Source organism: Chanos chanos, chromosome 6 (genome assembly GCF_902362185.1).
Source record: "Chanos chanos chromosome 6, fChaCha1.1, whole genome shotgun sequence".
Lineage (NCBI taxonomy): Eukaryota > Metazoa > Chordata > Actinopteri > Gonorynchiformes > Chanidae > Chanos > Chanos chanos.
Window position 1 is genome coordinate 8220541 of NC_044500.1, and position 27500 is coordinate 8248040.

The following is a 27500-nucleotide window of genomic DNA, read 5'->3' on the forward strand; positions in this document are numbered from 1 at the left end:
GGGTGAAGTGTTGTGACAGAGTTGTGCTGGTGTTGTGGGGGTAAAGTCACTAAGTGCATATTATGCCGTAATACTTAATACTCAGGTTGGAACAAAAGGGCAGACTCTGAAAATTACCAGTTTGCCAGGCCTACCACTCAGCACGATACCAACACACACACACACACACACTCACACACAGACACACACACACACACACACACATACACACACACACACACACACACACACTCACAAACACAGTCGCACACGCACTCACACACATGCGCGCGCACACGCGCACACATGTGGTACTTGCCTGCAGTTGTATGCATATAGAGAAATACAGCCTTTCCAAAACCACACATATTTATACATGTATTCACACAGATCAACATACGTACATACATGAACACAAAGTTAGACACACACACACACACACACGAATGAATACTCACTTGCATTTACGCACAAGGACCTGCACAGATTGTAATACACACTTCCACAAACATGTTGTGCTGGTTATGACTCACTCAAATCTACGTTCAGAAAATCATGTCTCTAAACACACCTACACACACAGGAGTTCTCAAAGACACACCACACACATTCACAACATGTGTTATAGAGCATGAAAATCTCTTCTTGCCAAATTCTGTGTGTATGTGTGTGTGTGTGTGTGTGTGTGTGTGTGTATGAGTGTGCGCGCATCTCTGTGTGTCTGTGTGTGTGTGCATGAGTAGCAGTGTGTGTGGCTGCGTGTGTAGGAGTGTGTGCATTGCTTGTTAGAGTGATGGAGTGTGTGTGTGGACTGTAGTGTCAGTCCTGTCTTGTGTGCTTTAATAAATCTACTTTGGATGGAGCAGCAGAGCCATAAACCACATTGATCGTCATCCCTCACACTCACTAGAACACACACATACACACACACACACACTCACACACACACACACATGCACAAAGAGAGAGAGAGAGAGAATATCTAAGTTGATGCTGAATATATCTGTCAATATGTCCATAAACACATTCATTCTCAGTGGCAAATGAAGACGGATTCCTTAGCACCAACAAAGCAGTAGAATACCACATTCACACACCTCTTACCAAACACACACACACACCCCTAATAACACCCACACACACTCGTAATACCACACACACATATACACCCCTAATAACGCCCACAAACACTCACACACACACATATGTACATATACACCCCTCATAACAACCACTTACACACACCCCTAATACCGTACACATACACTCAAAACAATCCAAATACATATGCATACTCACAAACACATTACTAATGACTTACCCCTCCTAGGCCAAATGTTGACTTAGTGATAAGAGCTCTGTGTGTTTGTGTGTGTGTGTGTGTGTGTGTGTAAGGGGAGGTAAGGACAACAGACTCTTAGCTGACTTTCTGGAGTGTGACTCAACTGGAAGGTTGGACAGGGTCATGTGTAAAAATAGGGCCATGCACAATGTGTGTGACATTACTCACACACACTGACACATTTTACTGGATCTATTGTTCCCAATGCCTCTGATTTTCCAATATTCCGACAGAAAACATCAAACAAACACGCACATATCTGGACTCACTGTCCTCACACACACACACACACACACACACACACACACACACACACACACAGATGACACTAATAATGCTCTTTTGATGAGCTAAGCCTTGACTGTGGCCTTTTCTGCCATGGACACTCAACTTAAACCTAAAGCACAGTTTCATTAGTCAGACAAAAGTGTACTCATGTACCTCTAAAAGCCAACACACACACAGACACACACACACACACACACACACTCACACAAACACTACCACCTGTCTTTTTTTCTTTTCATTCTTCTATTTCCTCTCAGACACCTTTTATTCACTCTATTCCCAAAAAAATAGAAGAAAAGAAGAGACTCTTTTTCACTCACAGGATGTGAGGATTTGACAGACCAAGACCCAATCGCAGACCCACTGAGTAAAATAAGATTTATTTAGAACAAAAATCAGAATCCAAATCTCAAAAACAGTGTCCAGTCCAAGGTCAAATCCAGAAATTCAGAGGGCAAACAAATCCAAATCGTGAGGCAAAAGATTGGTCAAAAACAGGATACAAACAAGGTCAGAGCCAGGGATCCACAGGGCAACCAAATCCAAAACGTAAAGCAAAAACAGATCCAGGTAAACACGGTCAAAAATAACAGATCACGGGAGGCAAAACACACAGACTGGCAGAGAGAACAAAAGGTCACAATCTGACAAAGAACAGGTACAAACACAGGACTTAAATACACAGAACAATAAACAGCAGAGACAGACTATTGGAGGAGACAAACGAGGTAATAATAGGGATCAGGTGGGGGGCGGGGACAGGAGTACACAGGGACAAACAGAAGCACATGGCAAAACCAAAACAAACAAAAGCACAACTCGACAATACACAGGATGGCCAGCAGGGCGGCCAGATTCCCCAATCCTGGCAGATGTACTGACAGTACCCCCCCTCTCAACGGACGCCTCCAGGCGTCATGGAAGATGAAGCTGGATGTTGGCGGTGGAAGTCTTGGATGAGCGTGGGATCCAAAATGTGACGGGCTGGAACCCAGGACCTCTCCTCAGGACCGTAGCCTTCCCAATCTACGAGGTACTGGAGCCCACGGCCTCGACGACGGACATCCAGCAATCGGCGCACAGTGTACGCCTCTGACCCATCAATGAGCCGGGGGGGTGGGGGGGGTTTGGGGGCAGGACACAGGGGGTTGCGGATGAATGGCTTGATCCGGGAAACGTGAAAAGTGGGGTGAATGCGACGAAGGGTTGTAGGAAGCTTGAGACGGACTGCAGTGGGGCTGATAACTCTGACAATGGGAAAAGGTCCGATGAACCGAGGGGCCAACTTGCGGGAATCCACTCTGAGGGGAAGATCTCGGGTGGAGAGCCACACACGCTGCCCCCGGCGATACAGAGGAGCCTTGGAGCGATGCTTGTCAGCCTGGTGCTTCATCTTAGCTGTGGACCGAAGAAGGGCAGAGCGCGTACGCCTCCAGGTTCGACGGCAGCGGCGAATGAAAGCCTCAGCAGAAGGCACCCCAACTTCCTCCTCCTGGTCAGGGAACAGTGGAGGTTGGTAGCCAAGGGAGCACTCGAATGGGGACAGGCCAGTAGAGGAGGACGTGTGGGAGTTGATGGCATACTCTGCCCAGGGTAACTGTTGACTCCAAGAGGTAGGATTCTGGGAAACCATACACCGCAACACCGTCTCTAGTTGTTGGTTAGCCCGCTCAGTCTGGCCATTAGTCTGTGGATGAAAACCTGACGACAAACTGACAGATGCACCAAGAAGTTTACAGAAGGCTTTCCAGAAGTTGGATGTGAATTGTGGGCCCCTGTCTGACACCACATCAACAGGTAGGCCATGCAGCCTGAACACATGTAGTATCATGAAATTTGCTGTTTCTTTGGCGGAAGGAAGTTTTGGGAGAGGAATGAAATGTACTGATTTGGAGAAGCGATCCACAACAGTGAGGATGGTAGTGTTACCTTCTGATGGAGGCAGACCAGTGACAAAGTCCAGGGAGATATGGGACCAGGGTCTCTTGGGAACGGGCAGGGGTTGTAGCAGGCCGGCAGGTGGCTGGTTGGAAGTCTTGTTCTGGGCACAGACCGAGCAGGCTGCGACAAAGTTGCGGATATCTTCTCCCATAGATGGCCACCAGAACCGCCGACCAATGAAGGCCTGCGTGCGTCTGACTCCAGGATGGCAGGACAGCTGGGATGAGTGACCCCACTGCAGGACCTGTGAACGGACAATGCTGGGAACAAAAACACGGTTAGTGGGGCACTGACTGGGGCCTGCCTCATTCAACTGGGCAGCACGCACCGTGGATTCTATATCCAACTGTGCAGCGGCCACGAGGCAGGAAGAGGGAAGAATGGTATCTGGTTCTTGAGGACTTTCTGGAGAGGTGAATCTTCGAGAAAGAGCGTCAGGTTTGATATTTTTGGAGCCAGGACGGTAGGACAGGGTGAAATTAAATCTGGAGAAGAATAGGGACCATCGAGCTTGACGGGAGTTGAGTCTTTTGGCCGTTCGGATGTACTCTAAGTTCTTGTGGTCAGTCCAGACGAGGAATGGAACATAGGCCCCCTCCAGCCAATGTCTCCACTCTTCCAGTGCCAACTTGACTGCCAGTAACTCCCTGTTGCCGATGTCATAATTCTGCTCGGTAGCAGTGAGACGATGAGAGAAGAAAGCACAAGGATGGACCTTATTGTCCTTGGGGGAGCGTTGGGAAAGAACTGCTCCAACACCGATGTCGGAAGCATCCACCTCCACGATGAATTGTAGGTCAGGGTCAGGCTGGATCAGGACTGGGGCAGACGTAAAACGTTGCTTCAGGTTAAGGAAGGCTGCTTCTGCTGCAGGGGACCAGGAGAATTTAACAGCCGATGAGGTTAGGGCAGTGAGCGGGGCAGCCAAGGTACTGTAATTACGAATAAAACGGCGGTAAAAATTAGCAAAACCCAGAAAGCGTTGAAGCTCCCGACGATTGGCAGGGGTAGGCCATTCTAATACCGCCTTGATCTTTTTCTGATCCATCTGAATAGTGCCAGCTGAGATAACAAACCCAAGGAAGGAGACCGTGTCCTGGTGAAACTCACACTTCTCCACTTTAACAAAGAGCTGATTCTCCAGCAGGCGTTGGAGGACTCTGCGGACATGAGAGACATGATCTACAAGGGAGTTAGAAAAGATCAGGATATCATCAAGGTAGACAAAGACAAATTGGTTTAGCATATCCCGGAGGACGTCGTTGACCAGAGCCTGGAACACCGCAGGTGCATTGGTTAAACCAAAGGGCATTACCAGGTACTCATAGTGGCCAGAGGTGGTGTTAAAGGCCGTCTTCCACTCATCCCCCTCACGGATTCGGACCAGGTGGTAAGCATTGCGGAGATCCAGCTTGGTGAAGACGGATGCGCCCTGAAGTAGTTCAAAGGCTGAGGTCATGAGGGGAAGAGGGTAGCGATTTTTGATGGTTATATCATTGAGGCCCCGGTAGTCAATGCAAGGACGGAGGGAGCCATCCTTTTTCTCAACAAAGAAGAATCCTGCTCCTGCAGGCGAAGAGGAAGGACGGATTATACCTGCTGCCAGGGACTCTTGAATGTACTTATTCATGGCTTCAGTTTCGGGACGGGACAGAGAGTAGAGGCGCCCCCTAGGAGGAGACGTGCCAGGCAGGAGATCTATGGCGCAGTCATATGGACGATGTGGGGGTAAGGACGTGGCCCTGGACTTGCTGAACACAGCTTTCAGGTCCATGTACTCAGGAGGAACAGCAGAGAGGTCAGGAAACTCTTCAGAGGACTTGGACTCTGGAAAGACAGGAATCTGAGCATGACGGAGGCAATGAGAGAGACAAAATGGGCTCCAACCCACAATTTTGCTGCTGCACCAGTCTATGTGAGGATTGTGTTTGGATAGCCAAGGGTGACCCAGGACGATGGGTGCTTGAGGGGAATCAATAATATAGAGAAGTAGTTGTTCATGATGGTTGCCAGAAAGACTGAGACTCACCGGGATGCTGACGTGTGTGATGTTGGCTAACCTCCGTCCATTCAATGCATGGGCCACCAAAGGCGACTTGAGCAAAGAAGTAGGCAACCCCCACTGAGCAGCCAAGCAGGAGTCGATGAAGTTCTCCTCAGCACCTGAATCGACCAAGGCTGAAGCTTCAAGTCTTTGGTCTTCCCACTCCAGAGTGACAGGAAGAAGGGTGCGTTGCGTCGAGGAGATTTTGACAGGGGTCATGCTCACCGGTACTCCTCGTCCTACTGGTGAGCGTTTTACTGGGCAGGTCGCAATGAAGTGTCCTGGTTGACCACAATACAGACAGGAACGGGTGATTATCCTCCTCTGTCTCTCAGCTGGGGTCAGACGGGCATGGCTGATTTGCATGGGCTCAGGCTCCAGAGTATGAGAATGGACTGGTGATGATGGGAGGGTCGGTTGACTGATCGGAACCTCGGCAGCTGCTCTCAGGGGGCCCCTGGAAAATGTACCTCGGCGACGCTGTTGTAACCGTGCGTCGATTCGGATGGCCAGGTTCACCAAGGCCTCACAGGTGTCAGGCAGATCCTGAGTGATTAGCTCATCCTTGATGTCTTCAGAGAGGCCATTCAGAAAGGTGTCATATAGTGCATCTACGTTCCACCCACTGGAGGTGGCCAGAGTCTGGAAATCAATGGCAAAATCAGACACAGACCTCCGCCCCTGGCGCATGTGCAGTAACTCGTGACCAGCCTCACGCCCATGTTTTGAACGGTCAAATATCCTCTTCATCTCTGTGGAAAAGGACTGGAAATCTCTACAAAAGGATGACTCAGCCTCCCAGACAGCTGTTCCCCACTGCCTCGCCCGACCAGACAACTGAGTGATTACATAAGCTACTTTAGCTCGTTCGGTGGGGAATGAAGAAGGTTGCAGCTCAAAAATGAGAGAACATTGGGACAGAAAAGAACGGCAGGTGCCGGGCTCACCAGAGTATTTCTCAGGAGGCGGCAGATGAGGCTCAGGGACAGACGGAGAGGGTGAAGACCACGGTGCTGGGGTATCAGGCGAAGAGATGGCAGGGGCTTGTGGGTCGCTCTGGGCTAGCCGGAGGGGCTGGATACTAGCCGTCAAGTCTGCAAGATTATCAGCAAGCGAGTCCAGGATCTTGCTTAGCGAATCCAGCTGAGCCTGGTGTTTTCCCAGCATTCTTCCCTGCTGTTCCAGAGCAGTCTTCACCTGACCGGGGTCTGCTGGGTCCATCTTGGTCAGATTGTACTGTGAGGATTTGACAGACCAAGACCCAATCGCAGACCCACTGAGTAAAATAAGATTTATTTAGAACAAAAATCAGAATCCAAATCTCAAAAACAGTGTCCAGTCCAAGGTCAAATCCAGAAATTCAGAGGGCAAACAAATCCAAATCGTGAGGCAAAAGATTGGTCAAAAACAGGATACAAACAAGGTCAGAGCCAGGGATCCACAGGGCAACCAAATCCAAAACGTAAAGCAAAAACAGATCCAGGTAAACACGGTCAAAAATAACAGATCACGGGAGGCAAAACACACAGACTGGCAGAGAGAACAAAAGGTCACAATCTGACAAAGAACAGGTACAAACACAGGACTTAAATACACAGAACAATAAACAGCAGAGACAGACTATTGGAGGAGACAAACGAGGTAATAATAGGGATCAGGTGGGGGGCGGGGACAGGAGTACACAGGGACAAACAGAAGCACATGGCAAAACCAAAACAAACAAAAGCACAACTCGACAATACACAGGATGGCCAGCAGGGCGGCCAGATTCCCCAATCCTGGCAGATGTACTGACACAGGAGGAATTTTCTTCAGACAAGTAGAAACACTCTGTGTGTGTGTGTGTGTGTGTGTGTGTGTGTGTGAAATATGGGCTTTATCGACATAGATATAAATCAGCCAGGCCAAGCTACTCAGTGATGTGAAAAGGACATGACAGTAATATACCTCTACAATAACACACACATCAAACATTTACACCTCTCTCTCTCCCTCCCTCTCTCTCTCTCTCTCTCTCTCTTTCTCTCTCTCTTTCGTTCACTCACTCCTTTGCCAGCAGAGGCCATGGAGATAGACGATCACAAAGAGCTTAGGTTGCTAATAGCAGCTGTGTTTGCCTATGTCTGTGTGTGAGTGTATGAAATTACCACTGGACATAAAATCTACCTGTTGCCTGTAGGTCCCTTCTCCCATGACTGATTTAGATGTCTTAGTGCAAGAGTGAGTTTGTGTGTTGACCTGGGGTCTGCTCTCTGTTTCTCCTCACAGGGAACAGGTTTTTCCTGACCTCCTATGGTGCTTTGTACATATCTGACGTTCAGAAGGAGGACGCTCTCTCCACATACCGCTGTATCACCAGACACAAGTACAGCGGAGAAACACGGCAGAGCAACGGAGCCCGACTCTCTGTGCCAGGTAAAACAAAGCCCGTGTGTGTGTGTGCGTGTGTGTACGTGTGTATATCTGTCTGTCTCATATGTATTTTTTTCTTAGAAAACCTTGAAAACTGAAACACCAGGGATTCTTTAATCCCATATCTGTCCCTCCCTCTCTCACTCTCTGCATCTATCTCTTTCTCCTGTCTGCCATAGACCCCACAGAATCCAGTCCCACTGTGATGGACAGTTTCCAGTCGGGAGAGGTACAGGTGGGGCGTAGCGTGGAGCTCCCCTGCATTGCGTCCGGTTACCCTAATCCCACTATCCGCTGGCTTAAAGACGGACGCCCGCTCCCGGCCGACTCACGCTGGACGCGCCGTCTCACCGGACTGACTATCAGCGACCTCAGGCTGGAAGACAGCGGAAACTACATCTGTGAGGTCACCAACAGCTTCGGTTCCAAGGAAGTCACCGGTCACCTCAACGTCATCGGTGAGCAAACGCAGACAGACAGACACACACACAGAGAGTGACACAGGCAGAGGTTGAGTGAGGGTGTGTGTGTGTGTGTGTGTGTGTGTGTGTGTGTGTGTGTGTTTTAAATACGTGTATTTTTAGACGTATTTAGAAGAAATGCTTGTTTAGATCTATACTGCACTGAATTGTTCATTTATATAGACAGCTATGTAAAGTGTCTATGATGAAAAAAAAAAAAAAGCGTGACCAGAAAGACGACAGGTGGAGGAGGAGATGGAGAGGGAGGTAGAGAGAGAAAAAAGGAGTGAGTAGGGTAGGGAAAAAAGAAAGAAAGGATGAGAGGAAAGTAAAAGCGTGTTGCAGAGGGAGAAGGCTTGGGAAAAGAGAGAAGAGTGGAACTGAAGAAAAGCAGAACTGCAGCAAAGTCGCAATAAGATGCTAACTCTTTCTCTTCAATCAAGTTAAACAACTTTCTTTTGTTTGTTTGTTTGTTTATTGAATTTGCCTGAAAAGAACTATGTTGGTGGAGATTTGATACGTTCCACTCTCTTTGTATGCAGCATGTTCAGTATGCTAACATCAGCGTTATCCCATGTACTCCTGTGCTAGTTTTGCTAAGGCTGAAATCTTAGCTTCCTGTTCTGCTGTTCTGTTTTTATGGATGAGTCTTTAAACCCAGCTCACACAGCCAGTGCCTCAAAATCCTCACCTATAAACTTGTTTTAACGTTAGAACGCAACGGTGAAAATAAAAGTACAAAACCGTCAATGCTAATACCTCACAGTGAGGTGAGGCTGTGCACTAGCTCCAGTTAGCCTTACGTTTTGCATCATGCGTTATGGTACATTATGACTAAGACTTGTGGGTAGAGTTGTCCCCTTGGCATCTGACAAGTGCTCTCCGTTTAAAGAGCCATTAGTTTGACATGAAACACAGTCCTCTTCCACACATGAGCGTGTGAGGATATTTACTCACTGCAGTTAACCTGAGGGGTCACTTAGCGACTCGGCTCAGAGACTGACTATAGCTCAAAGCTTGATCAGACCTGTGCCATGGGACAGACCGTGTGATAATTGTTTTGTTTTCTGTGGTGAGGGAAAGAAAGAAGAAGAGAAAGAGGGAGGAGGAGAAGATGACGTCAAAAGAGAGGAGAATGAGAGAAAGACTGAAGAGAGAAAAGAAGGGATGAGTTGGAAAGATGAAAACGGAGTGTGCAAGAGAGGGATAGAGTGAGAGAGTGCATTCGAAGGAGACAGAGGGGAGTGCAGATTGAAAGATGTGTGTGAGAGGTAGAAAAAGAGAGTTAGTGGTAGCCATAGATAGATAGATAGACAGACAGACAGATAGATAGATAGATAGATAGATAGATAGATAGATAGATAGATAGATAGATTTAGAGAGAACATGAGTGTTGTGAGAGACGATGTGATAGAGACACATTTAACTAGATGAAAGAGAGAGACAGGTAGAGAGAGACAGACAGAGAGAGGGAGAGACAGAGAACGAGAGAGAGAGAGAGAGAAAGAGCGAGGGCCAGTGTTGACATGTCAGGGCGGTTAAACGATGTTGGCACAGGCTAAGGCCACTGTCACCTCTCTGAGATGCGTGTGTGAGCATGATACTGCCAGACAGGAAGTCTGCCCTGCCCGCTCCTATCCGCCCCTTCGGCCCAGCATCACCGCGGTGACAGAGTGGGCGGCCTCCTTCTGTGTCACTGGGAAGAGGTGGAGGGAAAAAAAAAAAAAAAAGGGAGGGGGAAGGGGGTTGACCAGTGAGACGTTATCGACTCAAGACTTTGGTGTAGAGAACAAGGGATGAGAAGGAGGGAAGGAAAGGAGTGAAAGAGAGGAGAGAGAGGGAGGTGGGGTGGGCATTTGGACGTTTGGCTGGTGGGCATATCAGTGCGATGTGCACATACACACTCTGACAGGGGAGCTAAGGAAAGGAGGGGCATTCATACACACACACACACACACACACACACACAGAGAGAGAGAGAGAAGCCCCCAGCACATAACACCAGCTGCCTTATTGCTCACTGACATTTTCTCTCTTCCTCTCATACGCTGTCTGAGTCTCTCATTCTATCTATCTATCTATCTATCTATCTATCTATCTATCTATCTATCTATCTATCTATCTATCTATCTATCTATCTAATCATTCTCTTCCCAGTTCTCTTTTCAATTTCAATATATCCAGTTCAGTGCAATTCAAGTTGCTTTACTGTCATAGATATCAGCAATGTGAAACATAATAATAACATTACCCCTGACTCACTCTCTCTCTCTCTCTCTCTCTCTCTCTCTCTCTCTCTCTCTCTCTCAGAACCGTTGAGAGTGACTCTCTCTCCTAAGAATCTGAAGACAGGTATCAGCAGTACAGTTATTCTGTCCTGTGCTGTTCAGGGTTCTCCTCATTTTACCGTGTCCTGGTTTCGGAACACAGAACCGGTTCTGCCGGACCAGCATTTCTCCATCCAGGGCGCTCATAATGAGACCCTCTTCATAACGGCAGCCCAGAAAAAGCACTCCGGAGCCTACCAGTGCTTTGCCACACGCAAAGGCCAGACCGCACAGGACTTCTCCATCATACTGCTAGAGGGTAAGCACAGAGTGTGTGTGTGTGTGTGTGTGAAAGAGTGAGAATATGCCATGGTTTCAGCTATTGTTATTTTGATTCCATTCACTGAACTTTCTGTTACTCCTGCTCTCTTCTTTTCTCTCTCTCTCTCTCTCTCTCTCTCTCTCTCTCTCTCTCTCTATCTATCTATCTATCTATTCTCTCTCTCTCTCTCTATCTACCTGTCTTTCTGACCAGTCGTGTGTTTGATATGGATGTTCTGATGTAATGGTTGATTATCCTTGCAGTTTTTACTGACAGTGAAACTTCTAGAATCAAATCAAGTCCCCATCCCTCCTTTTACTCATCTCGACTGCCAGTTTTGTTGCATTTACTGAGGAGAAATTGACCGACGCACAATAAATACATAAAATCCGCCCCCCCCTTTTCTTTCTCAGATGGTACGCCCCGTATTGTCTCCTCTTTCAGTGAGCGCGTGGTCGCTCCTGGTGAACCTTTCTCGCTCATGTGTGCTGCTAAAGGCGCTCCCCCGCCCACCATCACCTGGACGCTGGACGACGAGGCCGTCGCCAGAGACTCCGCCCACAGGGCCAGTCAGTACACGCTTTCCGACGGAAGCACCGTCTCCCACGTCAACGTCAGCAACCCGCAGATCCGGGACGGAGGGGTGTATCGTTGCGTCGCTCGCAACTCGGCAGGGAGCGCTGAGTACCAAGCGCGCATAAACGTAAGAGGTGCCTGTCTACTTTTCAATCTCAGTCAGTAGGGTGTTTATACCCCTCCTATACCCTGTACCCTAATCCTTAATCCCTAAACCCTAATCCCTAATCCCAAAACCCATATACCCTAATCCCTAAACCTTTACACCCTTGTCCCTAATCCCGAAACCTTAAACTCTTATACCCTAATCCCCAATCTGTAATCCTTTATAGCCTAATTCCTAATCCCTAAACCCTATACTGTATGTCCTATATCCTCTTCCCAGTCCTTAACCCTCTCTTTGACCTTTCACCTCCCTCTCTATCTCAGCCTATCCCTTTATGTGTGGTTGTGGTAATGTGTGTGTGAGTGTGAGTGTGTGTGTGCATGTTGGTGGAGTGTGCCCTGCTTATTTTGTTCAAACTACACCGTTCGGACGCCCGCGCGTACATACACATACACACACACACACACACACACACACACACACACACACACACACACACACACACCTCTCTTTAGATATTTTCTTCTCTTTGTTTGTTCCGTCCATTTCTCTCTCTTTTGCACACTCTCTGTCTTTCTGCCTTTCTCAGCTTTCTTAACCATAGAGAATCATTGTTCTTTTTCCTGTTTGCCATTGCTTTTTTTAATACACACACACACACACACACACACAAACAACACACAGTTGGTCTGTTCTCATTCTTATTTCTCCATGTCTCACACATATGTGTTATCAGAAATGTTCTTGGAGAGTTATGAAAGCTAGCAGAAGGGAGAGAACTTCTGTCCAGCCAGAGAAAGAGAAAGAGAGAGAGAGAGAGAGAGAGAGAGAGAGGGGACAGAGGGTATGCCACGTCATCCATGGACAGGCAGAACATTGGAGGAGAGGACAGTGAGAAAGAAGAGAGAAGGAGGAACACAGACTGCAGAATAGACTACTTTATTTGACTGAGTCACTCTTCTTTTACTTCAAAGACAGAGAGAGAAAGAGAGAGGAAGAGAGAGAGAGAGAGAGGGTGAGACCTGAACTGTCCATTACCTTTCATGGTAAAACTGGACGGCTCTGTGAGAGAGAGAGAGACAGAGAGAGCGAGCGAGAGAGAGAGAGAGAGTCACCTCACATCTGTAAGGATTGATGGTGAATCTTGCTGACAAGCCTGATATCACTCTCTCTCTCTATCTCTCTCTCTCTCCCCCTTTCTTTCTCTGTCCCTCTCTCTGTCTGTGAGATGCTGTTCAGTTATGACATGTCTGTCTGCTTTAAGGAGACCTGCCAGAACAATCACTGGAGTGAGAATGAGATCTGGTACCAAAGAGTCACATTCCTGCCGCGCACACACACACACACACACGCACGTGCACACACTCTTACACACACGCACGCAAAACACGCACACACGTATGCGCACATTCATACACACATAAGCGTATACATACACACACTCACACTCATGCTCAGACACTCTCACTCTCACACTCTCTCTCACACACACACACACACACACATACAGTGACGCATAGATTCTCACAGACACACTCATTCAACCCGACAGCTGTAACACACACTTCTTTTCTGATGCACTCAAACTGTGACACACTCATACAACTTGACAACACTAATGCACTTACATTTACACACACCCATATAGCGAGAATATAACAAATAAAACACACACACACACACACACACACACACACATACACACAAACACTTGAAGCATTACAATGCTGTGCTGTTCCCTATTGTTCCTGATTCAGGGTGTTTATACGAGTTCATGAATTCATATAGTGTTTGAAAACAAAGGAGGAGAGACAGACAGAGAGAGAGAGGGGGTGGGGGGGTAGTGTGCCACAGTCTTGGTGAATAATACATCAGGGGTTGACTTGTCAGAACAGGGACTTCAAAAGCTCTGCTCACACTGTGCACAGCCCGCAGAGAGAGAGAGAGAGAGAGAGAGAAGGAGAGAGGGAAGGAGAGATGCAGATAGGGACAGAAAGAAAGAGAGAGAGAGAGAGACAGAAGAATAGAAGGAGGAAGTAAAAATAAAAAAAAATAAAAAAAAATCCCCTCTTTCTGTTTCCCCGAATCTCCATATTCACCATCGAGAGACATATTCACAATCTCAATGTCTGTGACAAACAAATTTCACTCTTTCTCTCTCGCCCTGTCACTCCGTCTTCTTCACCCCAACTATCGTCTGTCTTCACTCTAAGTCTTCCACTGTCTAGTTTTTGATTCCTGCTCCTTTCAGACTCTCAGTGTCCGTTAGGGCCCCGTTCCAGTTTACTGTGGAAGCTTCCATCCTCGCTCACTTGCTTCCTTTCTCTCATTTGCACTGCTCTTCATAAGCACCACGTGTCTGTTGGCAGCGTGGACGGTGTTAACTACCATTTTGATTCACCTCAAATCCTAATCCGTATGCAGGATAGTGCTCTTGGAGGAAAGGAGACGTGGGAAGGAGACTACTTAGTGGTTTAGTGGAGTGGGTCCTGTGCACTCCTGTCTGCTACAGTCTTGTTCCTCTGAGAACAAAACTCTTTCACAGATCTTGAGAGGGACAGTCATTCCCTTCCCAAAACTCATACACACGCACACACACACACACACACACACACACACACACACACAAAACCCTGGGAGGGTGATGATTAACCTTTCAAAGGGGACCTGGATCCAATCACTTTCAATGGTGAGCTAATGAGGCCTTTGGGCTGCCAATCTGTGCTAATCTAGTTAGGCTCCCTGACCTTCTGAAGGAGCCAATGAACGGACTGGAATGCAGTGTCTAACCCAATACAAACCACCCAGCCCAAATAACACACGGTTAGCCTGAGGCTAGCACTGTTAGCATAGCTCAACTCATCCTCATGGACCACTCTGTTCTCACTGTGTGCGTGTGTGTCTGTGTGTGTGCGTGTGTGTGTGCGCGTGTTTGTGTCAGTGTGTCTGGTGAAGATAAATAGATATGATTCTAAATGTAGAAAGTAGTTTTTGAACAGTCACAGACAGAACCACAATGATTAAAATACATACAATACATGCAATACATTCGTTCTAACTTCACACAACACTCAACATACTTTCTATAAATTATGAATAAAAGATCTAAAATCTGGTTTGCACAGTCTAAGATGTTTATCCTATTTAGAGCGTAATTTGACATGAGGAATATCCATAAACAGTATATAATTACATATATATGCCCATGTACCGTCACTGTACACCTCCCTCCTGAATTGTGTTAAAAACACACAGGACTATTATGATGTCACTGTTGTCATGGCAGCAGAGCAGAAATGAGTGCAGGACATGTGAGAATTTCTCCAGTTAAAAAAAAAAAAAAAAAAAATAGTTTAAATGAAGATCTGTTCACAGGATAGATGGATGACATGACTGACTACATGAAACGTAAAATATATGAGATCTCTTTAAGAAATGACAACTAACCAGTCAAAGTTTTTTCCAATCCATGCCATCAGAAATATGGCTTTGCTTTCAATCGGCTGTGATAAGAAGAAGACACACAGAAGCAGACACCGCAAACACACACACGTACACTTACACACAAACGCACTGCTGTAAAAATAAGAGGGCATTATAAACTAACCTTTGACCCCTCGCTGCCCCCCCCCCCCCCCCGTTACCTGTATAATCCCTCTCTCCTGTCCTCCTTCCCCCCTCCCCTCCCCCTTTCCCTCCTTCTCTCAAACCTTTATCATTACGGTTTTCCCTCTCCTACTGTAAACTCCTATTTGACGTTGTTTTTGCTTTTCTCCTCTCTACTTCTTCTTCGCTTCTTCCCTTGATCCTTTTCTTTCTTCTCTTTCTTTCAATCTCTCCTATGCTCTCCACTTTGTATCCCTTTCTTTCTTTCTTTCTTTCTTTCTTTCTTTCTTTCTTTCTTTCTTTCTGTCTTGCTCTGTACTGCCCTGCCTATATTTCCACCCCTCTCTCTGTCTGTCTGTCTGTCTCTCTCTCTCTCTGTCACACTTCTCTCTCTCTTCCTCTCTCTCTCACTCTCTTCTTTATTCTCTCTCTCTCTCTTTCTCTCTCTCTCTCTCTCTCTCTCTCTCTCTCTCTCTCATTCTCAGGTCCACCCAGTATCCGTGCCATGAAGAACATCACAGCAGTGGCTGGGCGGAACACCTTCATAAACTGTCGCGTGATCGGCTATCCCTACTACTCCATTAAGTGGTATAAGGACGGTATGCTGTTGCCAGACAACCACAGACAGATGGTGTACGAGAACGGGACGCTCAAACTCAGCGACGTGCAGAAAGGGATGGACGAAGGGGCGTACCTGTGTAGCGTTCTCATCCAGCCTCAGCTCTCCATCAGTCAGACGGTCTACGTCACCGTCAAAGGTGAACTGCACAGTCCCATTCAGAAAACACAGACAGGCCGCCCGAACTGTACTGGGCCTCCACTAAACTTGATCAGCAGTCACTGTGTGCTTTCCTCTCACAGCCAGCACAGGGCCAATGGCTGTGGTGTATTTGATCACGTGACTACCCTGAATGACTGTAAAACAACAGTCGTGTGTGTGTGTGTAAAACAGATGTGTTACGGATGACAGTATTTTAATGTTTGTAATGTAGGTGTGGATGTAATGGTGTTGAACTGGAAGCTTGAAGATGAAGGATGGGTTAGCGATTACTCATTTTTCCTCTGCTAATTCTCCCTATAACAACAAACACACATACACACACACGCAAACAAACACACACACACACACAACCGATAAGTGTGTGTGTGTGTGTGTGTGTGTGTGTGTGTGTGTGTGTGAGGGGTCTGCAGTGTGGGAGGGTGCTGTAGCAGCTGTGCTTCAGGCTTGGAGAGTTGCCCCCCTCCCTCACACCCTTTTCTATTTTCCTCTCCATGCCTCCCTCTCTCTCTCTCTCTCTCTCTCTCTCTCTCCCTCTCTCTCTCCCTCTCTCTCTCTCCCTCTCTCTCTCTCTCTCTCTCCCTCTCTCTCTCTCCCTCTCTCTCTCTCTCTCTCTCTCTCTCTCGCACACGCACACACACACACACACGCCCTTCTACAAAACTCAGAGACATAGAGCAGGCACTAATAGCCCCTGATTAAGAGGATTAGTGGCTTGGTTCAGCATTATAACCATTCATCAATTACTGAGTGTGTGTGTGTGTCTATATGTGTGTGTGTGTGTGTGTGTGTGTGTGTGTGAGTACGTGCATGTGTTAGTCCAAGCGTGTGTGTGTATGAATGACAAAATAAGAAAGAGGGTTATATATAAATTTATGTGTATGTGTGTATGTGTTCATGAATTTTGGTATCAGTGGAGGGACAGTGATGTGTGTGTGTGTGTGTGTGTGGGTGTCATGCGTCAGTACAAGAGAACACTGACTCCAGTATGAAGGCAGTATAGTACACTGCTTGTCTTGTCATGTTTCTGATTTAATTAGATGAATTTTAACGAGGCCCAGATTAAATCCCCCAGATGTCTCCCGTGTAGCCCCCCACCTCCGTTTCCACGGCAACGCCATTATTCCCAATGCCAATTGGGCTCTAATTAGAGAAGCTATTATGGGCTGGAGAGGAATAGGGTGGGGTAGAGGGGAAAAGGAGGGGGGGTGGAGGGGAGGGGGGTGGATTACACTGCAGATCATAGGCAGGTTCAAATACCAACCTTTTCTACTGCATCTAAATGTGCACGGTACTCTCTCTCTCTCTCTCTCTCTCTCTCTCTCTCTCTTTTCTCCCTTTGTTAACCCCCTGTCCTCACCATGTCCTCCTACCACCCTCATTCTCACTCAAAAATAACTCTCTCTTTCTTTCTTTCTTTCTCTCTCTCTTTTTGTCTTTCCAGTGCCCCCATTGATCCAGCCCTTTGATTTCCCCCCTACCTCCATCGGGAAGTTGATGTATATCGCATGTGTGGTATCCTCCGGAGACATGCCCATCCGGATCACCTGGCAAAAGGACGGACAGGAGATCGTGTCTGGCTCTTCGGGCGTCACCATAGAGACCAAGGAGTTCATGAGCTCTCTCCAGATCTCCAAAGTGTCACTCAAACACAACGGGAACTACACCTGCATCGCCAGTAACGACGCGGCGACCGTCAGCTCTGAAAGACAGCTCATCGTCACGGGTGAGACGAGTCTGGGAATGGGTCTCACTTAAACCAGCCACGAGATTTTACACACAACTGTCATTTCTACATTTAACGCTCATGGCCCGTCTATGGAGAAATCAAACCTGTCGAAAACACCCACGGGGTCACGGTTATTCTGACCAGTCAGTACTTACACCTGTTTGCCTGCCAGTCAGAGGAGAGGAGAGGAGAGGAGAGGAGAGGAGAGGAGAGGAGAGGAGAAGAAAGGGGAGGAGAGGAGAGGACAGGGGAGGAGGGGAGGGGAGGAGAGGAGACTGAAGGAAGGGATAGGGTATTAACACACTGTGTTGGAGAGTTTTATTAACTAATTGTTTGTTTTATTAACTTATTTAATTTTTGTGCAATGTTTCAGTTCCTCCTCGTTTTCGAGTGCAACCCAATAATCAGGATGGGATCTATGGAAAATCGGGAGTGCTAAACTGCTCTGTGGATGGTTATCCGCCCCCCAAAGTCATGTGGAAACACGCCAAAGGTCTCAACTTCATTTCCCTTCAACAAAAACACACAACCACCCCCCCCCCCCCACCCACCTGAAAATTTACTTTTTGAACATTTACCTTATAAGTGCAGAGAAGACATCTCATCTCTACTTACCATTCTTGCTATTTCATTTGTTCTGACTCTGTGTCCTCTGACCAATCAGGTATTGGGAATCCTCAGCAGTACCACCCGGTACCGCTGACCGGTCGAATCCAGATCATGGCCAACGGGTCTCTGCTGATCCGACACGTTCTGGAGGAGGACCGCGGCTACTACCTCTGCCAGGCCAGCAACGGCGTGGGCTCTGACATCAGCAAGAGCATGCTCCTGACAGTCAAGAGTGAGTCACGACTTTATCAAACAGACCCCTCTACACAAACCTCATACGACTCTAATCAGACCCCTCTACACAAATCTCACACGACTTTCAACGGGGTTTCTATGCTCCTGACAGTCAAGAGTGAGTCAAGACCTTACCAAACAGACCCCTCAACACAAACCTCACACGACTTTCAACGGGGTTTCTATGCTCCTGACAGTCAAGAGTGAGTCAAGACCTTACCAAACAGACCCCTCAACACAAACCTCACACGACTTTCAACGGGGTTTCTATGCTCCTGACAGTCAAGAGTGAGTCAAGACCTTACCAAACAGACCCCTCAACACAAACCTCACACGACTTTCAACGGGGTTTCTATGCTCCTGACAGTCAAGAGTGAGTCATGACTTTATCAAACAGACCCCTCAACGCAAACCTCATACAACTCTAATCAGACCCCTCATTACAAACCTCACACGACTTTCAACGGGGTTTCTATGCTCCTGACAGTCAAGAGTGAGTCATGAACTTACCAAACAGACCCCTCAACACAAACCTCACACGACTTTCAACGGGGTTTCTATGCTCCTGACAGTCAAGAGTGAGTCATGACCTTACCAAACAGACCCCTCAACACAAACCTCACACGACTTTCAACGGGGTTTCTATGCTCCTAACAGTCAAGAGTGAGTCAAGACCTTACCAAACAGACCCCTCAACACAAACCTCACACGACTTTCAACGGGGTTTCTATGCTCCTGACAGTCAAGAGTGAGTCAAGACCTTACCAAACAGACCCCTCAACACAAACCTCACACGACTTTCAACGGGGTTTCTATGCTCCTGACAGTCAAGAGTGAGTCATGACCTTACCAAACAGACCCCTCAACACAAACCTCACGCGACCTTCAACGGGGTTTCTATGCTCCTGACAGTCAAGAGTGAGTCATGACTTTACCAAACAGACCCCTGTACACAAACCTCACACGACTTTCAACGGGGTTTCTATGCTCCTGACAGTCAAGAGTGAGTCATGACCTTACCAAACAGACCCCTCTACACAAACCTCACACAACTCTAATCAGGGTTTCCACACAAACCTCACATGACTTTCAACGGGGTTTCTATGCTCCTGACAGTCAAGAGTGAGTCATGACTTTATCAAACAGACCCCTCTACACAAACCTCACACGACTTTCAACGGGGTTTCCACACAAACCTCACACGACTTTCAACGGGGTTTCTATGCTCCTGACAGTCAAGAGTGAGTCATGACCTTACCAAACAGACCTCTCTACACAAACCTCACACGACTTTCAACGGGGTTTCTATGCTCCTAACAATCAAGAGTGAGTCACGACTTTATCAAACAGACCCCTCTACACAAACCTCACATGACTTTCAACGGGGTTTCTATGCTCCTGACAGTCAAGAGTGAGTCATGACTTTATCAAACAGACCCCTCTACACAAACCTCACACGACTTTCAACGGGGCTTCCACACAAACCTCACACGACTTTCAACGGGGTTTCTATGCTCCTGACAGTCAAGAGTGAGTCATGACCTTACCAAACAGACCTCTCTACACAAACCTCACACGACTTTCAACGGGGTTTCTATGCTCTTAACAATCAAGAGTGAGTCACGACTTTATCAAACAGACCCCTCTACACAAACCTCACATGACTTTCAACGGGGTTTCTATGCTCCTGACAGTCAAGAGTGAGTTGTGACTTTATCAAACAGACCCCTCTACACAAACCTCACACAACTCTAATCAGGGTTTCCACACAAACCTCACATGACTTTCAACGGGGTTTCTATGCTCCTGACAGTCAAGAGTGAGTCATGACTTTATCAAACAGACCCCTCAACACAAACCTCACATGACTTTCAACGGGGTTTCCACACAAACCTCACACGACTTTCAACGGGGTTTCTATGCTCCTGACAGTCAAGAGTGAGTCATGACTTTACCAAACAGACCCCTCAACACAAACCTCACACGACTCTAATCAGGGTTTCCACACAAACCTCACACGACTTTCAACGGGGTTTCTATGCTCCTGACAGTCAAGAGTGAGTCATGACTTTATCAAACAGACCCCTCAACACAAACCTCACATGACTTTCAACGGGGTTTCTATGCTCCTGACAGTCAAGAGTGAGTCATGACTTTATCAAACAGACCACTCTACACAAACCTCACATGACTCTAAAGAGGGTTTCCACTCAGGTTTTGCAGGGAAAGAATGCTGATCTAGGATCAGTTTTTGGTATCCATAGTCCTAATAACTGTAATTATGTGGGCGGAGAGTGACTGATCCCTGATAAGAAACTCAGTATATGTAGGTGCTGGTGCCAGAAGCTGAGATGTAATTTTTCTTTTTCTGTTCTTTTTTTTTTGTTTGTTTTGTTTTTGCTTATGTCTTTTTTACTAGTTTGAGTTTTTTCTTCTCTCTGGGAGATTACACACATAAGCATAATTGCTTCTCATAAATTCCAAACTTACACATACTTTATGGTTATAAAAATGTTGGTGCGTATCAGTAAATAATTAAACACAGGGTCATGAAAAAAGGAACGGTCAAAAAACATAAAGGATTTCTGTTGTTCTATGATAGAAGTGTTGACAATATCTTTGCCTGGGATAATGCAGATCACATTAAAATAGAACCGTTTTTTTTCTGTTCAAACACACAGCCATATTTTTATTCCACCTCCTCTTCTCTTTAAAGTAGCAATAGATCTGACAGACCTTCTCCCCTTCACCCAGATGACACTGTCTCTCTGTAATGGGCAGATATGTCTTTTAAACGGTTTTCTATATGTTCAGGTTATGTCCCGGTGTAGGCAACAGAGCTTTCTATCTCTCTCTCTCTCTTTCTCTCTTGCTCTCTCGCTCTCTCTCTCTCTCTCTGTCTCTCTGTTTAAGATAAACCGTCCACAGATGTGGTCTCACCTCACAAACTGATGCCCATGGGAACCATTTATGATGCTCTAGTACCTGCAGCGTATCAGTCAGTCCCACACACACACACACACACACACACACACACACTCATCACACACACACTCATCACACACAGACACACACGCACACTCTCTCTCACACTCTCTCTCTCACACACACACACAGCACACAGGCATAAGTCATCCTATGTCACAGGAATCAATGACCCAGCCTTAATGTCAGTACAACACAGAGAATGGTGGAAATGAAAAGAGAAAAGACAAGAAAAAATGACTTCATCATATTGAGACAGCAACCGACAGAAAGAAAGAGACGACACAGCAGAGAGAGAGAGACACAGACACATAACGGATCATCCTTTACACTCTTATCTGTTCAGATCCACCGCGAGGCTTAAAAAGACATTCAACTGAAACAATTGAAGAAATATATAAGGCAAATAAAAGCTAAAAGCTGCTAAACTGAAGCCTAAAGCTGAACAGAAGTTACAGTTGCGTAGTTGTTCTTCACAGGTCTGGTAAGGCAGTCAGTCAGTCAGTCAGGAAAGCTTTTGTGCAAAAAGATTCCGGAAGACTCTGTCTCAGTACTGTAATTCTAAATGCTCTGTGCTATGGTAGAATTGTTAAATTAACCGTTCACTGAAAGCCATCATAATTCACGTCTTCTCACACTCTCTCCCTTCTCTCCTTCTCTCTCTCTCTCTCTCTCTCTCTCTCTCTCCCCTCCCTCTCCCTCTCTCTCTCTCTCACACACACACACACACACACACACAACCTGTTTGAAGGGAATGTAGCGGGTTGTTCGTAGACTAACTTATCGGCAGCAGCAAACACAGGGGTTCTGTCCTACTCTAATCCATAATATTGATTAATGACACTAATCTGGATCTCAGAAAACTCCAATCAACACTACACCACAGCTGTGGGACCATTCTGAGCCGAGCATGCTTAAAACATGTACGGTTAAACCGAAAATGGTCACATACACACTAAGAAAGAGATTTAGTAAAGCTCTGCGCTAAATCACACACATACACACACGCATACGCACACAAACACACACACACACACACCACACTACACATCTATTACTCTCAAGTATCTATAGTGTCATATTAGATGTCTGCGCTTTGTCTCTGAACATTCCAACCTTTCCGACTCTCTGAATGGCACTTACGGTGTATGAGGCACTGAGGAACCGTCCGTTTTTCCTGGAGATTGCTGTCTGTAATGACTCATGTTTGAGTCTGGGACTTCTGCTGACTTTTACTGTCTGTGCCCTTGTGCACTGTGGGTTCATGATGTATCATGTAGGAACTCACTGCCTACATAACACATGTTTTATATATAAATAACATGTCAGTATCAATAGAGCATATATTTTTAATGTCTGTTTTCACTTAAGTACTGCATACACTCCTTAAGGGCAGTGGGGTTTCTGACCCTTTCTCCCTTTCTTTTCTCTCTCTCTCTCTCTCTCTCTCTCTCTCTCCCTCTCTCTCTCTCTGAATCAGTGTTAGTGTTATTGATTGAATCGTTCCTCTCCTCTGCCTCTCTCAATTCTGTCTGTTTCACTCAGTGGAGAGAGGGAAGAATGAATAAATGATGAAAACAAAACAGCGGAACCCTCCTCAGATCAATATTGTGTGTGTGAGTGTGTGTGTGTGTGAGTGTGTGTGTGTGTGTGAGTGTGTGTGAGTGTGTGTGTGTATACGCGCGCGCGTGTGTGTGGGTGTGTGTTTGTGTATGCATGTGTGTGTGTGTTTGTGTGAGGAAGAGAGAGGGGAGTAACTCAAGGGGAAACGGTGTGAGAAAGCGACTGAGAAAGAAAACAGAGGTAGTGTTGGTTCTTAAGAAAAACTTTAAAAAATTTAAAACAGATTTAAGGACAGGTTTTGTGAGAGGAGAGGATGCTGGGTTCAGACTGCTCTGACATCATCGCATGGACCTGTGTGATACTTCAGCACAGAATAAACTGCTTTAGGAAATCTCAGACAGACTTTCCATTCTTTCCAAAAACAGTCCCCTTCAACTGATGATGTTTTACAGCTCTGAGTATTGTGTTCTCAATCTTGTTAAAGCTTTAAGCGAACAGAATTATACAAATGACATTATTATCGTCGCAAAAAATAATTTCAGAGACGAAAGAAAGAGGAAGATTCTAAAATATATATTTATTCTTTTTTTCATTCTTTTTTACCCCTTGTCTCCATTCTATCCTTATTTCTTCTAACTCTTCTGTTTCATTTTCTTTCTTTCTTTCTTTCTTTCTTTCTTTCTTTCTTTCTTTCTTTCTTTCTTTCTTTCTCTCCCTCTCTCTCTGCAGTTCCAGCGATGATCACGTCTCACCCTAACACAACCATGGCCATTAAAGGCCAGAACAAGGAGCTGAACTGTACGGCTCGGGGAGAGTGGCCGATCATCATTCGCTGGGAACGCGGCGACACCGTCATCGACCCCGACCGCAACCCTCGTTACTCCATCACCACCAGCCCCAACGAGAAGAGTGATGAAGTCGTCTCCACCCTAAAGGTTAAACCTCCACCCAACAAACAACTTACCCCTGATTTTGTTTGTTTGTTTGTTTGGTTTTAAGAAATTGAGGGATTTTTCAAATGGCTGATTTGGGCTGTGGAGGTTAGGGAAGTAGTCCAAGAGTTAAGGGTCCTGGGTTCTTATCTGGTGAATGATGGTTAAATCTGGTCTGTTTGTTAGAAAGTGGATGGTTTTGTTTCCCATTTGACCCAGTGGAGCGCTTAAGACTCAAAAGAACTGTGTACAGACACCTACCACATTTAGCAGACTCAGTTAAATATGATTACACCGTGTTTCTCCTATAAACCAACCAAGACTTTGTCTCTGTCTTCCACTTATTTTTGTTACGTTCATCATTTCCTTTTCAAATATGAGGCTAAAAAAAATTGAAATTGCTCTCATCATATAGTGTGTAGAAGTGAGGAGTATGGATTATGGTATGTGTTTGGGAGATCTGTAATGTTAGACTCACAGTTATGGCCAGTTTGCCATAAATATTGTAAATAGTCCAATAGTTGACTTTATTCAGTGGCAGTTGAAAGACTTCTGTACATTTCAGAGGGTTTTCAGCAGTAAACTGAGATAATTAGAACCAGACCCACACATGACACCTTGACCTCAGGTTTACTCCAGAGATGTGTGACCTCTCACATAGGAAGTAATAAGTGTAAAGCGTTCTGGACGAGAGCCACAGCTAACTGAAGGAATGAATAAATGAATGAATGAATGAAAGGAACACCAACAAAAGGATACAAGATATTGAGTAGGAGGATGGATTACTAAAGAACTCAGAGGGGGAAAAAAAATGAGTGGCTTTGTGATCATTTTAGTCAGGCGAAGAAACCCTGCTAAACTCGGCCTGGAAAGAATCTTCGATACAAAGCAGAGAGAAAAATCGATCAAAAGAAGAGAAAAAAAAAAAGGTTCTCGCTCTAAAAGGTGTAAACCTTCATGAACTTTCTGTCCGTGTGTGTGTGTGTGTGTGTGTGTGTGTGTGTCCAGCTGAAACCCGCTGAAAGAGGAGACTCGGTCTTTTTCTCGTGTCACGCCATCAACTCGTACGGAGAGGGGAGAGGACTGATTCAGCTGACTGTTCAAGGCAAGACCCCCTCACACACACACACACGCGCGCACACACACACACACCCTCACCCCCACGACCCCGAAATAACGACGTGTCTTCTCCGCTGGCAGAAAATCGATCTTCTATCGCTGCTTTCTACCTCCTCCTCCTCGCCCCTCCATCTTTCACTCACCCTTTCTTTCTGTCTTTCTTTTTTTTTTTTTTAACTCCTCCTTCTCCAGAGCCCCCAGATCCTCCTGAGCTGGAGGTTCGAGAGGTGAAGGACCGCAGCATGAACCTGCGCTGGACTCAGAGATTCGACGGCAACAGCATCATCACCAGCTACGACATCGAGTATAAAAACAAGTCAGGTGTGTTCTCCCTCTCTCTCTCTCTCTCTCTCTCTGTCTCTCGGAACGGGTCAAGAGGTCATGGGCGTGAAATTCAACGCTGCCGATAATAAATGAGATGAAGTCAGGCACATTGCTCCTCTGCGAAACGGTCAAATGGTCGTGAGTTTGAATCCCTCGCGCTGGACGCGTTATTTTAAGAGAGAGTGTCAGGTACATTTCTTCTTCTCTGAGAAGCAGTCAGGTGGTTATGGATTTGAATCCCTTATTTACCTTTCTCCTCTCTGGAGCGCTATCCGCTCCACATGGTTCAGGGCTTTTCAGCACTCGACTGAACGGACGGAGCAGAGCATTCGGTGAGACAGTTTAAGAATTGGGGTTAAACCTAAACCGAGTCCTGTCGACCACTGATGTAGCTGCTGTCATAGCATCAACATGTCCAGCTATGTCTACACAACTTGGACTAAAACACCCTGATTGTGTCTCTTTAGAACACATTTGTGGTGCAGACAGATTCAGATGTACTGCCTGACATACATACATTGTGATAAGTTATCATGAAATAGTCTGCGTGTAGGTTGAGTGCTATGTTTTTCTTAATTTAAATTAACAAACTGAACTAATGTTTGAGTAATCTATTTCTTTTGTTCAATTTTAGTTTTTAAAACTCTTTGACTGGAGTGTGTTGTTCAGTGTGTTTAGGCTTATTGTCTTTTTTTCTGCCTTCTAGACCCATGGGAACTGAAACACGCCACACGCAAAATTGCCCCGACCAATAACCAAGCTAATATAGTGGAGCTTCATCCTGCCAGTGTGTACAGTATTAGAATGTACTCTTACAACAAGATCGGCCGAAGCCAAGCCAGCAAAGAACTCACCATCAGCACTGAGGAAGCCCGTAGGTTCTCTCACAAACACACACACACACACACTCACATGTGCACACACACACACACACATATGCACGCATGTATGCATGCACACACACATAAACACACACGCGCGAGTGCACACACATGCACATAAATTCGATAGAAAGTAGTATTTTATGTATTTCATCCATTTTGTCGAAATGATTGTTATTCCAGCTCCGGATGGGCCGCCTATGGACGTGATTTTACAGCCAATGACGTCTCAGAGCATCCGTGTCACATGGAAGGTAAGCTGATCTCTCTTTCTCCCTGCCCGGCTCTCACACATAAACACGCATGCACATACACACACACTCACACATACACACACACTCACACACATACACATGCACACACACACACACACACACACACTCACACATACACACACATGCACATCCTGCCCTGCCCTCACAAATACACATACACACACTCACACATACACACACTCACACATAAACACACATACACATAGACATACACATACAAATACACACGCTCACACGTACACATACACACACACACAGACACACATACATTTCCCCTCATATTCAGCTTCTGTTGCAAGTCTCTGACTCACCATTCTCACCCTCCTCTCTCTCTCACTCTCTCTCTCACTCTGTCTTACACACACACGCACACACACACACGCAGAGTTTCGTCTGACTCACTCCTCTCATTTCCTCTCTCTCCGTTTCACCTGCAGGCCCCTAAGAAAGAGTTGCAGAACGGTGTGATCCGTGGGTATCAGATCGGCTACAGAGAGAACGGGCCGGGCAGTAATGGGCAGTACAGCATTGTGGAGATGAAAGCCACAGGAGACAGTGAAGTCTATACTCTAGACAACCTGAAGAAGTTTGCCCAGTACGGTGTGGTGGTCCAGGCCTTTAACAGGGCTGGAACTGGTCCCTCCAGCTCCGAGATAAACGCTACCACACTGGAAGATGGTACGGGACACACACACACGCACAGACACACGCACACACACATTACAGT

The 27500-nt window shown here is 46.4% G+C and overlaps 1 protein-coding gene across 3 annotated transcripts in view; it reads left to right on the top strand.

Annotated features, from left to right (window-relative positions):
* dscaml1 (Down syndrome cell adhesion molecule like 1) overlaps positions 1 to 27500 on the top strand; it is a 106529-nt gene that overhangs the window by 57209 nt on the left and 21820 nt on the right. For all 3 annotated transcript variants that reach the window (XM_030776930.1, XM_030776931.1, XM_030776932.1), the window contains 14 exons: positions 7863 to 8009; positions 8186 to 8464; positions 10778 to 11053; positions 11470 to 11766; positions 15830 to 16102; positions 17567 to 17848; positions 18225 to 18344; positions 18516 to 18692; positions 23972 to 24177; positions 25183 to 25279; positions 25486 to 25614; positions 26324 to 26491; positions 26682 to 26752; positions 27211 to 27451. In XM_030776930.1, coding sequence (XP_030632790.1) covers positions 7863 to 8009; positions 8186 to 8464; positions 10778 to 11053; positions 11470 to 11766; positions 15830 to 16102; positions 17567 to 17848; positions 18225 to 18344; positions 18516 to 18692; positions 23972 to 24177; positions 25183 to 25279; positions 25486 to 25614; positions 26324 to 26491; positions 26682 to 26752; positions 27211 to 27451 — 2763 coding nt within the window. The remainder of the gene's footprint in view (positions 1 to 7862; positions 8010 to 8185; positions 8465 to 10777; positions 11054 to 11469; positions 11767 to 15829; positions 16103 to 17566; positions 17849 to 18224; positions 18345 to 18515; positions 18693 to 23971; positions 24178 to 25182; positions 25280 to 25485; positions 25615 to 26323; positions 26492 to 26681; positions 26753 to 27210; positions 27452 to 27500) is intronic.